The 15,865-nt window shown below is 39.2% G+C and overlaps 2 protein-coding genes across 5 annotated transcripts; both read right to left on the minus strand.

Annotated features, from left to right (window-relative positions):
• Nucleotides 1-1,118: 1,118 nt before the first annotated feature.
• LOC135585815 (benzaldehyde dehydrogenase, mitochondrial-like) lies at nucleotides 1,119-7,717 on the minus strand. 4 transcript variants are annotated; one of them, XM_065117918.1, is made up of 11 exons: nucleotides 7,561-7,717; nucleotides 4,904-5,032; nucleotides 4,665-4,807; nucleotides 4,377-4,530; nucleotides 4,047-4,276; nucleotides 3,397-3,486; nucleotides 2,766-2,939; nucleotides 2,552-2,689; nucleotides 1,912-2,049; nucleotides 1,764-1,825; nucleotides 1,119-1,509 (listed from the first exon to the last, which is right to left on the minus strand). In XM_065117918.1, exons 1-11 carry the CDS (start codon nucleotides 7,625-7,627, stop codon nucleotides 1,236-1,238), a joined length of 1,599 nt encoding a protein of 532 aa, XP_064973990.1. In that variant the 5' UTR covers nucleotides 7,628-7,717; the 3' UTR covers nucleotides 1,119-1,235. The 4 variants fall into 4 exon arrangements, with proteins under 4 accessions (XP_064973990.1, XP_064973982.1, XP_064973978.1 ...); XM_065117910.1 differs by having other exon boundaries at nucleotides 4,904-5,038; nucleotides 7,561-7,712; XM_065117906.1 differs by lacking the exon at nucleotides 7,561-7,717 and adding an exon at nucleotides 5,801-5,999.
• Nucleotides 7,718-13,390: 5,673 nt separating this feature from the next.
• Nucleotides 13,391-15,679, minus strand: LOC135617563 (caffeoyl-CoA O-methyltransferase-like). Its single transcript, XM_065117925.1, has 5 exons — nucleotides 15,451-15,679; nucleotides 15,275-15,354; nucleotides 14,810-14,954; nucleotides 14,400-14,531; nucleotides 13,391-13,938 (listed from the first exon to the last, which is right to left on the minus strand). The coding sequence occupies exons 1-5, from the start codon at nucleotides 15,544-15,546 to the stop codon at nucleotides 13,609-13,611; spliced, it is 783 nt and encodes a 260-aa protein (XP_064973997.1). The 5' UTR covers nucleotides 15,547-15,679; the 3' UTR covers nucleotides 13,391-13,608.
• Nucleotides 15,680-15,865: the final 186 nt, after the last annotated feature.

Genomic DNA, 15,865 nt, shown 5'->3' on the forward strand with positions numbered 1-15,865 from the left:
GTCAGAGGGCCAATGCCGCGCGGCCGACATTACCTAAGCGACGCTGTGGAGCGTCAGGCAGCAAATAAATCAGAACACCAATAGATCACCGACAAGAAAGCTTAAAGATGACGCTCCTGCGTCGGCAGGCACATCGGATCGCGGAGATCGGGATTGGGATTAATGTCGTTATTATATGCGTACAAACCAAAAGCGTTCAGGAAATGGATTTAAGGCGGGACCCGTGGCACGCGGAGAGCGGGGGCAAACCTGTGGGGTCTACGCGTACGTACGTGTATCGCGCTGTCAACAGTCTAAACCTAGACGTGGCAGATAGCGAGGATGTGGGTCGGAAGGCTAAGCCTGCACGCGATAACACGTGGCCAGGATTACGTGTGGGCTGATAATAACATGACAATTGTGGGGGTTTGTGAGATTAAACATGCAATTAATTTGCATGATGTGTCAAATCATGAGGTCTCATTGCAGCAAACACCTGACTCGATATTCCACGCTGAGAGAGACACGAGCACTCGTCTCATACGTGACTCCATAAATATCAGCCGGTAATGGAGATTGTGGGGGTGGCCATGAAGACTTGCGTGCATGAAAGGTTTGGACACCGAGAGGCGAACCAATCCAACCTATCTGCACCGTTGATCATCGGGTGCACGCATCTAGAAGGCGAGTTCACCTTTTCTGCCCCCTCTCTCTCCGGAACTGGTGAGAACTGTTGTGGAATTTAGTAAGGGAGTTCGACCCATAACCTTTTGGCACTCAATCAATGATGATGGATTCTTCTATCATCATTTGATAGCAACATTTGTGCTAATTGAAGCCTGTTGTGATGATCGTACAGGGAGATTTGGATTTGCCATTATGGTGGGACTCTCCTTCCCCTGTTCCTATGAAATCACTCGAGGGTAGGGAAAGAGAAAGAGGTGATGTGCATCGGGAGACGGGGAAGTCAATGTCATCTATGAGGAGTCTGTCTCTCATCCTAATTCTGCGGTCAAAGTGCCAACCTCTGCAATTGCAGTAATCCATCACAAGCTTTCAAGGAGGAAGTTGCAGAACAGAACAGCGAGGAGTTCATCTATTCATGTCGATGACAGGACAGCATTGCAATCGAAATGATATAAGATAACAAAAGCGGGAATCGTTATTATTTGAAGCGTTAATGAAGCTTATTAGATCTGTCACAGATCTAAGGTTTCCGAATAACTTGCAACAAAAAGACAGTTTCACTAAGCCATTTACAACCATGCAGGATTGTTCAAGGGAGTGACAACTGCCTTGATCTGCAAGTAGTTCTTGAGGCTGTCGATGCCCTTCTCCCTCCCTTGCCCGCTCATCTTGTAGCCACCAAAGGGAATTGCGGCATCAAAGACATCGAAGCAGTTGATCCATACTGATCCAACCCTTAGGGCACGCATCAAGGTGTTTGCAGTATGCAGATTGTTAGTGAATACACCAGCAGCCAGACCATAGCGAGTTTTGTTTGATCTTTGGATCACCTCATTGAGATCCCTGTCATAATCAATAAAATGTAATTAAGCAACAATTCAATCTAGGTTGCCTTTCGGGCCATCGAAAAGAAAAGATCGACTCGATACAGGTGTCTATTGATAGTTCATTTTTGGGTACAGCATATGTTGTTGATTCAGAAAGGATCAGATTGCACCCAATTCAACAGCATATTTTAGTTTGGTACCAAATCATGAGCACAAAGAACCATAGGTATTTGTATAGACATTACACAGTTTTTGACATAGAATACTCACTTGAACTTAAGGATCGACTGAACTGGCCCAAAGATTTCTTCTTGTGCTATCTTCATACCATCCTAGAAAAGACAAGTATATCGCAATAGGATTAGACTTTTGGTTAAACATACTTTGATGGTTATTGAAACTAGACATTTAACATTACCTGTACATCAGTGAAGATGGTGGGTTGAATGTAGTAGCCTTTGGTCCCTGCTCGAGTGCCTCCTGTTACAAGGGTAGCACCGTCTTCAACCCCAGATTTGATGTAATGCAAGATCTTGCTGAACTGCTCCTCGTCAATCTGAGATGTTATAGATTAACCAAAGACATTATTTACAGCTTTGCGGAGAGAAAAAGGATCAAGTACAAGAAAGATTCTTCTATCCGAAATTAGGCAAAGAGTTTTAGAGGCAATGAACATAGGTGTGCTTGCTTGAACAGAATTGCTATGCCAATGACATCGACATGAAGTATCTATTTCCTGTGGTTGTTGTTGTGGCAAGTGCTGATATGTACAATACTCTGCACATAATACTTGATACTTTCTTGTTCAGGAAGAAGACCAGAACCTAAACTTATGTTTCAGAAGGTAGACAAAGCTAGTGACAACTATGTAAAATGAGATCTTGTTTCAACCAATTAAACGCCAGTGATTAGATATTTGGAATTTGCTGACCTTTCAAATAGATAATTCACATAATAAAGATCACTATGAACTCATAAACGACAAGGGAATAACAAGTTCTGAAAATTAATCTAGGAGAGCATATAAAGAGCCAAAGGAAAAAGGTCCATAAATGTACCTGAGGGCCTTGTTCAACACCCTTAATGAAGGGGTCACCAACGACACGTTTTATCGCACGAGCTTTTGCTTTCTCTATAAACTCATCATATACACGCTCATGTACAAATGTACGAGACCCAGCGCAGCAGCACTGCCCCTGTAGAAGGTCATTCGTATCAGAAAACAGGTCTCCAAGCACACATTTATTTGCAACATTATATAGTTACACAAACCTGATTAAAGAATAAAGCAAAATGCGCAAGCTCTACAGCCTGGTCGATATCAGCATCATCCATTATTATCATTGGAGATTTTCCCCCAAGTTCTAGTGTCACTGGCTTAAGATTGCTTCTTGCAGCCAGTTCGAGTACAATTTTGCCGGTGGTAGTAGATCCGGTAAAAGCAAGCTGATCAGAAATTGTAACATGGGATCAGAAACATACGAAGACAATCACCAATTATCTGTTTCAATGGTAGCCAATATTGGATGATAAGCATTCAATCTAAAAGCACTTGTGAAAGAGGATGATATTTAGGGACTAATAATTTTGATGCTTTTCTGAATCGTGCTATTACTCTCAGAATTTAAAAGTTCTTTCATTCAAAACCTGCCACCATATGTAAGATCTTGTCCCTGGCTAAAGAACTTCTTTGCCGATTAAGTAACCTCAGCCGATCAGTTATTATGTCCTAAATAGTTCATATAATGTCCTTTTGGTGATGCAGTGATCATGCTTATACAATCATGCAACAAAAACTTGAAGGCCATAGGTTCACAGATATGATAAAAACTACAAAATCTGTAGTTTTTCCATATTGCTAACCAGTTTAAATTCCTGAAATTCACAAAGAAATTTTTAGCACCTTATCAACATCCATGTGACTAGCAAGAGCTGCACCAGCAGTAGGACCAAATCCGGATATCACATTTAGAACACCCTCAGGAAGACCAGCCTGATTCAGAGGAGATGATTAAAATAAATCAGTAGGACAAGATAGAAACAGAGAGAAACAAAAATCATGTCATTCATTTTTCACTTAAGAACAGAAGGTTAGTCCTCTCATCAAGCTTCTTTTTAAAATAGTATGCCAACCACTATAATTTACTACTCGAATACAACAGCTTGACAAAGTTGTCCTGCCGGAAGATCAACTAAAGGAAAATAAAGGTAAAAGAACAAAAAAAAAGAAAATATTACAAAGAGGACAGTGTTGTTTTACAAATCACTAGGAAAATGTTGTTTTACAAATCACAAACTAGTTCTTGAAGTTGCTTGTTTCTAAAGCTTACAAAGAGGTATTTTCCTTGCACATTATGGTTGGATGATAATTCTGTCTGTAATACACATTTGATAGCTAGTTATATGAAGTATTGAAATTAGTTCTTCACAATGAATGAAAATATTTCCTCCTTAAGATAGTTTAATATCCAGTCATTAGATGTACAAAGTACAGTGAATGCCAAAATACAGAAACCTGGGTCACAAAAAAAAAGATGCAATTGCTTCACCAACCTCAAGGAATAGCTTTGACACATATAGGGCAGATAAAGGAGTTTGTTCTGCAGTCTTCAGAACGATAGTGTTCCCACATGCTAATGCAGGCCCCACCTTCCAAGCATACATAAGAAGAGGAAAATTCCAGGGGATAATTTGGCCTGCAACACCAATTGGCTCATGCAAGACCTGAACATGGTGTGGGCCATCAGCTGGCACGACAAGCCCATGGATCTTATCTGCCCAACCTGGAAGATTCAGAAAGATAGAAATACATGATTTAGTAAAACAACAATACAAAAGATTGGCAAAAGGGTGGATCATGCCACTGTTATCTTTATCGTTTACCGGCATAGTATCTCATCAGACGTGCAAGCATTGGAATTTCAATTTGAGCAGCCTGTTCAAATGGCTTCCCATTGTCCCAAGTCTCAAGTGCAGCAATCTCATCATTGTGTTTCTCTATCAGATCTGCAAACCGGTTAAGTATGCGCGATCTTTCCTGCATCATCAGTATCAGGAGAAAATGGAAAGAATGACTCAAAACTCATAAGGAATTAGTATATAACGCGAACGGCTTAAGAAATGAGAACAATGACTCGAGCAGCAAAAGAAATGAAAAGTTCAGAGCTTTACATAAGCAGTCATCCTAGGCCATGGTCCTTCGTCAAATGCCTTGCGAGCAGCGGTGACGGCTCGGTTGACATCTTCGGCATCTCCTTCAGCAACCTGAGCAATGACTTCCCCGGACCTAGGATCTAAGGTTGGGAAAGTCTTTCCTGGTACCAAAATGAAAATGAAAATGACAAATTAAGCAATCCAACCACGAGAAGATACCAAAACATTCTTGCTTCCAAAGAAGTTGAAAAATGCACCTGATGCTGAGTCCACAAATTTCCCATTTATTAAAAGCTGCGAGTACTTTACTTGCACTGGTGGTGAAATCGGTTCTTCGATCGCCGCAGCAATGCTAAACCTTCGAAAGACCCCAGACGCCGAACCATCTATTCCTTGTTATGTCAACATGTCACAAGTTGTAATCAGACTTGGTACTTCAGAGCATCACAGATTACAGTTTGCATCGACATGGAGCATTCTCAAGTCACACAAAGATTAGACTCTAGGAACCAAATAGTATTGTTTGTTCGTTCTTAAAAGACTAATAATCAAATACAAAAGACAGGGATCCTGTTCTCTCTCTCTCTCTCGGACAAATGTTTTCTTTGATCTAGCCAATGATTAACCAAAGATTAATTCACTTTTTTCATTTCTTAAAGTTGTTCCTTTGAGAAGTACGAAGACAGACCAACCATAGGCCCGCAACTTCATGAAGGGAAAATTCCAGTAGTAATCATGACGATACCTTAAAAATTAATCACGATAAAATGAAATTGAGATAAGCGATCGACATAATGATCTAAGAAATCCTTCAATATTTTGTACTAATCCTAAATGAAAGGAGAAATAACATACGTATTTCAAATCTCTGAGGAACAAATGAAAGTGATCTATCGACTAAAAAACACCACATAAATAAAAAGAACTCGATCTTTGCGCACAGAGCATAAAAAAATAATATCCTACCAACCAGAAAAATATAAAAATAATCGATCCCTCAAACATGACCGCGAAAAAGGTATATCGAAAAAAAGGGCACAAACAAGATCCAGGTTTTGATGGCGGATTCACAACGTTAAGGATCAAAGACTCCCGATTAAGCGAAACAAACACCAGAGAGCACGACCAATCCGATTTCTGCAAAGCATGGTCACCTTTCCGAAAGAGGGAGTAGGCGAGAGCGCGAGAAGAAGCGGAGCGAGAGCGCGAGAGGAGAGAAGACGCGATCCACCGAGCCGCCATAGCCTTTATTGCAGCCGAAACCCAGTACCGGGAACCAAGATGCGAGAGAGAGAGAGAGAGAGAGAGAGTAAATGAAGCACCCTCTGCGATTCTCTGCACCCGCATACGGGGGGGGGGGGGGCTCCGACTTTAATGGGTGGAAGGGGGAAGAAGAAAGAAGGGCAAAACGGTAAATATAACTCCAAGTGATGGACCACAGCCTACCAAAACACTCACCCTCCGTCTCTGTCTCAATAACACAAACTCGTGGGCCCCATGTTTCATGTCACATGAGAAGGGTCTTTGGTAGACGGCGTCGGTACGGGAAACCAACCCGTTGAAGGATTATGGTACATTGCTCGGAGCATAATATCCAGTTCTCAAAAGAGGCAAGAGAAAATCCACGGCAACCGCCAGCTGTGAATCCAAAAGTACAAGAAAACAAAATAGATAAATATTATTACTATAATGGGTAATGCGCAGCATGCACCGATTATTCTTTAATCAAATGATTGATCAGATGCATAGCATATCCAATTCTTCATATACCCAAAGAGAGGATTGAAAGTTGTGTCTCATTTACTCGACGCTCAATTCATCAAAGGGATGATGAGAAGCTATCCTGGAAAATTTGGCCAAACTTTGAACGTCTGACTTCCACATTTAGCTGCCTTCTCTGACTCCATTAAATGGCTCTCTCTCTCTGTGTTTTCATATGAATGATTTTTCAAAGACTGCATTCGCATTAGTAATGAAGAGACTGTTCTCGGTTGATATCTTGCTGCATTTTCTTGTAGATCTAATCCAAATCCCTCCAGAAATGCGACTTGACTTTTCTGGATCTCTGGCTTTTTCCAATTAATGGCAGTCAAGATGGGGCCATGGAAAGAGGCAAGCCATGGAAGTGACAATGCAATCCATTGTAGCAAACTGTTCTCTCTCGCTCTCTCTCTCACGGAGGGAGTGTTCTATCTCAGATACTAATCACCCCTAGCAAACACGTTCCCTAAAAATTATTGGATCATATCGGTTTGGTTCCAACTCAGAATCCACTCGCCTTTAAGATTCTCTAAGACAAAGTTTGGTGTATTCCAAACGTATCTATCAGATCAAATCTGTGAGAGAACAAAATTTTTGTGACATTTCGCGGTGTCTATTATGCGAGAAAGAGATGAATGAGCCAAAAGGGATGACCTGCAACAGTCCATGGAAGGAGGACCCGCCGTTAGAATCCAAGCTATCATAAAGACAAGTCGACAAGCAGTACGTGCATCTAATCTGAGTGGTTGGGCTACAGAAATCTTGTACAAGAACCTGCAGCTGATAAAGACTTGAAGGATATGGTTTCAGATAATGATTCCCTGCATTCATAGGTCCGGTGAGGATTCAGAAGCTAACTTTGCTCCGGCTATGATACCATTTATCGTCGATCCGATCGGATAACCGGGTTTAGAAAACAGACTAATATCTTCGCTATATCATACATGTTCCAAAGATATGATATGGAAGACTGTCAACGCATGCAGCAGGTGGGAGTTGACTCGGAAGCACGAGGAAAAGTCTTACGGCGTGAAGATAAAGGATTTTGAATGACAAGATGAGATTTTGATGATGAATTCGAAGCGACAAGGATCGAATGCCTAAGCGTGAGGGAGAAGGTATGAGCGATATAGTTTCTGTGAAGCAGAGTCACCTTTGCGGAAGAGCGGAGCGGCCAGAGAGCGGAAGAGGGCAGAGGACGCGATCCTTCGTCCCGCCATGGCTTTTGTTGTTGGGCGAAGCTTCCTACCCAGAGACGATCTCTCTCTCTCTCTCTCTCTCTCTCTCTCTCTCTCTCTCTCTTTGCAATGCTCTGCTCCGTGGAAATGGGATCTGGAGTTTATAGCGGTGAAGAACGGAGGAACAAGGTAGGGGCAAAATCGTAAATATAATAGGCAATGCTCTATCCTCACTCATGAGTTTGTATTTTTGGGCCCACAAAACTTGGGCACGTCTTGTGTAATTGAATTATTCAAAGGATGATGTCATCTTGTTTGAGGCTTAGATGAATAAAATAAATAGGAAAAGTCACAAAAGGGTTTTCCAAAATCATTCATTCGAATTTTTATTTTCGAAGTTTATTGCGTAAGATTATATTCTCAAACATATCCATTTGAAGTTGATTTGATCGAAACAGACAGCCGAAAGAGATTCAAGTTGAGAACAAAATAGAAACATTATCCTCATTATTCCAAACAAATGGGAAGGGATTTTGGATTATATTGGTGTAGAAAGACTTCCACGTCAAAGGAAAAAAAAAACAAATTAATAACATTATATTCCTATTAATTGTTTGCCTTTGTTGATAAGGAACCATAAAAACACCTTACTATCCTATCAAGTATGTCTTTATTATTATTATTATTATTATTATTATTATTATTATTATTATTATTATTATTATTATATATATATATATACCAATATTAGATTAATACTTCAAGAATTAAAATTAACATATGAGAATTTTAAATATAAAATTCTCACCAAAAAGGTTTGATACATCTCTAAATAAGTTTGATACACCAATATTAGATCAATATTTAAACTCTCAATTTAAATATAAGTAAATTTGATATATTACTACTTGACTATTGTTTTAGGTGTAACACCTAAAGGTTGAGGGTTGAAAGTTTATTCGATCAAATTTTTACACCCAAAATATTAATTTCAGATATTGTGTATCTAAATCATAAAGGAATAAAAAATTTATATAATATATTTTTTTTCTAAACAATTGGTGTTGTGATTGTATACCAAATCTACTTATCAAAGTTGAAGTTTCAAGATTTTATTTGATAATTTTATTCAATATGTTCTATATATAGAATATTGATATGATGGTGGTGTAGATTATATATGCTTACTAGAGGTTGAGTGGTTGAGACCATTCAATAATTAAAGAATGTATTGTATGTTATTTAATATAATAATTTTTAAAAAATATATTAAAAATATCATTCAATAAGTAAGGACTTTTTTACTTTCAATAACAAATATTATCTTTTCCATTTATATTTTAAAAAATAAAATTTTGAAATAAAAAAGAATAAGATTGTTTGGATTTTGGGATAATTTGTGTATTATAATTTTCATTCCTAATGAATTATTATTTTTCATTTCTCAAAAAACTCATCAACATTAAATAAAAAAATATTGGGAGATATAGCCATTGAATCTATTAAAAACAATACAAAACGTTACCTGTCAAAAGATAAAAAGATGCTCATATGTTTACATCAAATGGTGACATTTGCTTGGGCTCTAAGACTTACCTTCCACCCTAATAGGAAAAATAACAACGCTACCAACTTAATCTACCACTTAGGCTAAAAAGCTACATAAGCAAAGCTAAGAGTAACTTATGGAAATGGTTCGCTAGCCTTCGCCTATCTTGACCTATAGAAAAAGGCCAGGTATGATAGAAAAAGCAATGGTACAAACATAGCATTGCTAAATCGTTCAATCGTGGGACATCACTTGGAATCGACACGCATACAAGAGCTCATGTTGTTCCCTCATGCGGTTGCTTGATTGGAACACAATCCCTGAAGAAGTTGCATGAATTAATCATCGCTACATAGCAACCAAACCCTTCCTCTCAACTTCCTCTCGATTGCATTGTCGGTCGCCAGCGATCCATTGCTCATGATCATAATTTTGGAAGAGGTCACATGTTTAATCACAAAGAATATTAATTCTTAACAACGTGGCTCGACTCTTCGAGCACCTAACGTCTATCCTCATCCCTTATGCATTTTAGGCATAATCTTATTTTGATAGATAGTGTGCCTCTAGTCATCATTCAAATATATGTTGGGAAACTGGGGAGAGCATCACATGTGCAACGAAAAAATAAAATAAAAATTAATTTCTCTAAAAAATATATTTATATCGAATCACGCGTGACGATTAGGAGCAAAAAACTTGTGAAATAAAAAACCACGTAAGATGCAATACAGTCTCACATAAGGAAACTTATATATTCCTGATCTGTAGATCCCAATTTGTGGATGAATGAGATCTCGCGTTCTCTTCTCTAGCGGTGATCTACATAGCAGATGAAGTGGCAACACACCTCCTCTCATAACGCCTTCTTTTCTTACTTTCGTGTACCACCACCATACAACAAAGACAGTCCTTATTATTGCTCTCTCATACTAGAGAGGGGGTAGTCGGCTGAGGAAGAAGCAAGGAGGGAATGATAGGGTGCGACAGCTATTGGGTCTAGTCTTATAACATTTTTAGCCTCATATCCCTTATATAGATAGCTCTCTTTGCTAACCTTAATGGATCCGACTCTATTAAGTATTGGATCTCTATCTAATTACCTTAGCATTCTGGATATTGAATCTTCATCCAATTGTCCCTTACTGAATGAAAGTTGGATCTCTAAGCTTGGGTCTCACCTAATGGATCCAATAAAATAAGAGCTTATTAGATATCATATATCAAATCCTTTATTCATAGTGTCATTCATCATATATGTGTGACCATCTAGGTTCAATACTGAGCTGGCAATGAGTTGCACTCATTAGAACTTATTCTGATTCAGTGAATTATTATCTCATAATAATTTACTCAACTCATCAACTATAGACATACTAGGCCACTACGTTATAGTTTCCAAGCGGTATAGGAGGATCTAATCTATTGGACTTATATGCCCTCAGTTATCATGTATCTATAGTTTATCATTCATCCAATATCTTAGAAATCGTATATCATGTATGGTACTATCAAGCCTATACAAATTCTACTTGAGTCTTACTCTAATCAGATTCTTTCGAAGAACTCATTCTCTCTCAATCCGAATGACCCTAGCTAGTGATTTGTTTGAGTGAGAACACAAGAGATATTCCTCTTATGACACCGAGAGTGGATGATCCTCTATTGACACTCAATTGCCCTTGTAAGATTGACTACCACTCCTGATAACCGACTATGCTAAATCTAGAACTTCCAAACCTATAAGTCTGATATCAAAAGTGGAGTACTCATATAAGGCATCCTTGGTATCTTAAGTCTAAGAACTAGATACACAACTAGGACCACAGAACTATTGTCTAACGATGATGTATCATTAACTATCCAATATTCCGTGAGCCAAGACCTGCTACGATAGATTAATACCCTTGCTATGACGACTGAGCCAAGATCCACAATGGCAACTCCTACAAACAGTGATCGAAATCTCCAACAACGATTGAATATGCAACGATAGACCCCTACTCCCACAAGCAATAATCGAATCCACAATAATAGATCCTTACTGCGACAACGACGATCGAGGCAAGATTTGCAATGATGGACCTACTCCTGCTACAGTGGTCAAGGCAAGATTTGCCCTAACAAACCCTATACCTGTTAAGCAATCAATAACAAAAACCCACTATGACGGACAAACTCGATGTCAACACTCAAGAAAAACCACTACTGCAGGACAACACCCATAGATCGACACAGAACCATGCACCTAAACAATATGCCTCGAAGCTCTCGCTATAGCCTCGAAGCATACCTTTTGGGGGATGAATGATAGGGAAAATAATAGCACTACCAACTCACCCGGCCACTTGGGCTAAAAAAGCCACCTAAGCAAAGGCATGAACAACTCATAGGAATGGTCCACCAGCCTTCGCCTATCTTGACCCACAGAAAAAAGGCTAATGAAGCCTGATAGTGAAAGCAATAGCACACATATTGCATCGTCGGCCAAGTCATGGGATGTCACTTAAAATCGATATGCACATAAGAGCTTGTGTCATTCCCTCACACGATTGCCCAACCAAAACACGATCCCTAGAGAAGTCGCACGAGTTGACCATCGTTACATGATGACCAAACCTATCCTCTCAACTTCTCCTCGATCATGTTGTCGGTCACTAGTGATCCGTCACTTATGACCATAATTTCGGAAGAGGTCATATGTTTAATCACAAGAAACATTAATTCTTAATGATGTGACCCGTCTCTTCGAGCACCTGAAGCTAATCCCCATTGCCTGTGCATTTCAAGCATAATCCTACCCTGATGGATGGCACACCTCCGGTCGTTCTTCTCGAACGTAACCAATAAAAAGACGTGTTCACTAGGTGTCAATATAAATAAACCCCTGATGATATGAGAATTTGAAGGGAGAGGAGGGGATGAGCAACCGATTACCTTCCACCAATAAATCATGTATAAAAGCCAGCCCCCAAAATACAGACGGGGAAGGACTAAACCTAAAACTCTTCTAAGTTTTGTTAAATCTTTATCACTTTTTGTATTGATTTAAGTGTCGAAAAGGTCAAATCAGAAAATACCTTGATGCTGAGAACTTGTGCAAAACTCCGACATGTCTAAGTAGCACCTCAGAGTATCACTTGACAAGTCCAAAGAGCACCTTAGAACAACTCTAAACTTTCTTCGATAGACGAACCAGAGAAATCATGTGTCGGCTCATAAATCCACTTATTTATCTCATTCTCACACACGAATTACACCCAAGCGATCCACTTAGGCATATGCGACGAGTCGACGCTTTTGAACCAAATCTTATTCTTATCGACTGTGATCAACGGTACTCAAAAACAACACACCATTATAAATTAGAGTTGAGTTGTGTCATAAGAAGCTCCACCGGAAGATTACAACGAGCTTTTCCAAACTTTGATAGCTTCTTAAAAGAAGAGAAAAGTAGTATCTCCCTTCTTCGACCTCTTTCCTCACATCCAAAGTCAGAATGAGACAGATGATAGATAGTATGGGGTTGAGAAACAAAGATCAAACAATATCATCTTAGATCAAAAATTTCTAAGATGATATTGTGGTTTCTTATGTTTCTGATGTGATGTGCATCTATGAGAAGAAACCACATGAATCTCAATGTCACCCTCACTTGTCCTAAATCAAACCCTACAACTTGTTTGTCAGTGTTGCTATCAAGACTCGGAAGAGATGTGAGATACATGTATCTTTGATCGTAAATAAAATCAAGCCCTAATAGTTGATCCTATAAATTACGTAAGATTAAGTACTCCACACAGCGATACCTCGTGGGTGTCGAAATCCGTGTTAATACGAATAAAAATAATTAATAATTAATTTTATTAGTTTTCTGTCTCCAAACTCCTTTTTAAAACTATCCTCACATCAAAATTCAGTCAAAATAATCATAAAATAGCCTATTTGAAATAAAAATATATTATTTTTATTTTTAGATTTATTCCAAATTTAATTATTTGGGGATTACATATATGGTCATTTTGACTCCTCACTTCCTGCTATGGAAGAAGTCTATAATTCTCATTTGACTGGAAGATAAAAAGATAAAAGAAAGTTATTTCTTCCAATGCACAAACTCAGTCTTTTTCTTTGATGAAACAAAAAATAAAACCAATCAACCTGTCCTATATCTTCTCCATCCCTCTGAATCTCAGTTCTCAGGTATAGAATTTCATCATCAGATAATACAATATCACATACTTAAATTGGAGCTATGCAGGCAATTTATATTTAAGTTTTCATTGAAAATGGTTCCAAACAAGAACAAGTGATGCAATTTATTACCTCTGTAACATAGAAGATTAACACACTCACACTAGGTTTCTGTAATGACATAGAGACTCTAGAATGTTACCTTGACTTCTTGTTCCTGCACAAAGGCATGCAGCATGTTGGGTAGATTCATAACCACAAGGAAAAGGTTCTACTTTAGTCAATGGATGCGACGACAGAGAGTGAAGCCATCAGCGATGGAGAGGTGACAGATCTCGATACGTGGATCGGCTGCCAAGAACTTGTTGAACTCCACAGTCAAGTCCTTAATTTTCAGGAATTCTTCAGGGATTGGTTCGGGCTTTGTTTTCAGGAGTTCTTCAGGTATCGGTTCACCCGGCGGCACAACCACAAAGCCACCCCATATGGTGTTGTCATATCCGATCACGCCCCCCATCCTCACCAGCTTCAACACTCTTTCATGGTAGTTAATGTAGTTTGCCTTGTCTGCATCCACAAATGCAAAGTCGAACGATCCACTGTGCTCCTCCTGCATCACCAAAAGTTCAACAACAGCTTGACAAGTGAAGGAAATAGTTGCAAAATTGGGAGGGAGATACTGAAGAATCTTTCATGTCAACTGAATCCTACCTATCATAGAATTCATTCTTGTGATCATTCGGCTTTCAATAAGAAGGTTCAACCATTTTAATCAATTTTTAACTCATGATCACTAGACTAAGTCTTATAAGATTTGAAGTCATGTCTTGGATTAGAATTTACACAATTTTGAAGTTAAATGGAGTGTGTGCAGAAATAATTAAAGATGAATGAGGATGAAATCATAAACTTTCACATTAGGATAGCGACTATATTCTTTCAATTCTCAATTTTAATCTCTTCTTTTTCCTTTCCATTTTGTTAGTTTCTGCTAAATTTTTCATTCTCATATGACAATGTAAAATCTGTAGTGTGTGCATGCAAACGCAAGTTAATAGTGTTCTCTGTTACCTTCTCCAAGATTTCATCTAAGATGGGTAGAGCCAAGCCCTCACGGAAGTCGATCTTGTGTGCCATCCCAGCCTTTTGGATCACGGGGAATCCAAGATCGAAGTACTTCCTATTGATATCAATGGCCAATACCTGCAAAAAGACCATTGATAATCTCTATCCGAGACTAGGCCTGATATTCATGTATGAGGAGAGATAGAAAAGAGAACTAAAAGAACAGTGATAAATATCGAAAGAGCCAGATTACATATATCTGAATGTATTAACCTCTTCAATTTTTGGGTTGAGTTAGTGTCTAACTAAATATGTATTAACCTCGACTAGTTTTGACTAGTACTCATCATTAATAGATTTCTAACAAAAAAAAAAAAAAAATCATGAACCTTGCTTTGACTAGAGAGAACTCTTACCTTGCCATCCTCAGGGAGGGCGAGGGCTGTGGCCAACAGGGAGCTGCCGGTGAAGACGCCAATCTCCAGCGTCTTCCTGGCATTGATCAGCTTAAGCAGCATGCTCATGAACTGCAGTTGATCCGCAGCTGCAGCCATAAAACGTCTGCGCATTGACAAGTTCCAATCATCGAACCATCCTAAACTAGCGATGCCATGATATTTCTGCATTAATTATCTTAGTCTTAAGGTTGCTATCCTCTCGTATTAGCACAAAAACATTAGTCAGGTCTGCCCTGCATATAATCAAACTAAGCAGAAGCTTATATTCTTCTATCAGTAATTTCATCAAACACCTTGCAACCAAAAAATCTTTCAGGAAAATGCTCAGATTGAATCATATTGAACAGGAAGACTTGTTTCGTAGGTGCCGAGGAATTTATAGCATGCTTTCCCTATCAAAGGAAACAAGAATCTGGACCGTACCTAGGGTGTTTGACCGTGATGTGTCGGAGCTCCTTCATGGCCTCGGGCTCACGTGGGTAGACACTGGTTTCCAGAATATACTGCGCACAGGATAGGACATATTACCACAAGCGAGCGATGGTGAGAGACAAAGAGAGAGAGAGAGGGCGTGACAAGAAGCGGCAGGCAGCGAGAACCTGGTAGAGTGCCTCACTATTCAGGAGGCTCTTGTGCTCATTGATCACCGGCAACTGCTTGGGTTCCTCCTCTCCAACGCGTGCCTCGGACGCCATTGCTGCTGTTCGCTATAGTCTTCCTCTCGCTCTCTCTCTCTCTCTCTCTCTCTCTCTCGCTTTGGTCGACGGCGAGGTTGGTATAATATGTATTGCCGTACAATAATTGCCTCGGTCGATGCGCACTTATCTTTCCTTATTCTTTGAGCCGTCGTCGCAATGAACGGAGGGCAAAGAACACGCGACGCTAACCACTACGCCGCGTGGCAAATTAATTAATAATTAGTGTCACATCAAATCAGATTATCCACTATTAAGTACTATTAATAATTTCAAGATAGATATAAATATTAGGTACTATTGATTCACTATTTTTTTG

The sequence above is a fragment of the Musa acuminata genome, chromosome BXJ1-3 (assembly GCF_036884655.1).
Source record: "Musa acuminata AAA Group cultivar baxijiao chromosome BXJ1-3, Cavendish_Baxijiao_AAA, whole genome shotgun sequence".
NCBI lineage: Eukaryota > Viridiplantae > Streptophyta > Magnoliopsida > Zingiberales > Musaceae > Musa > Musa acuminata.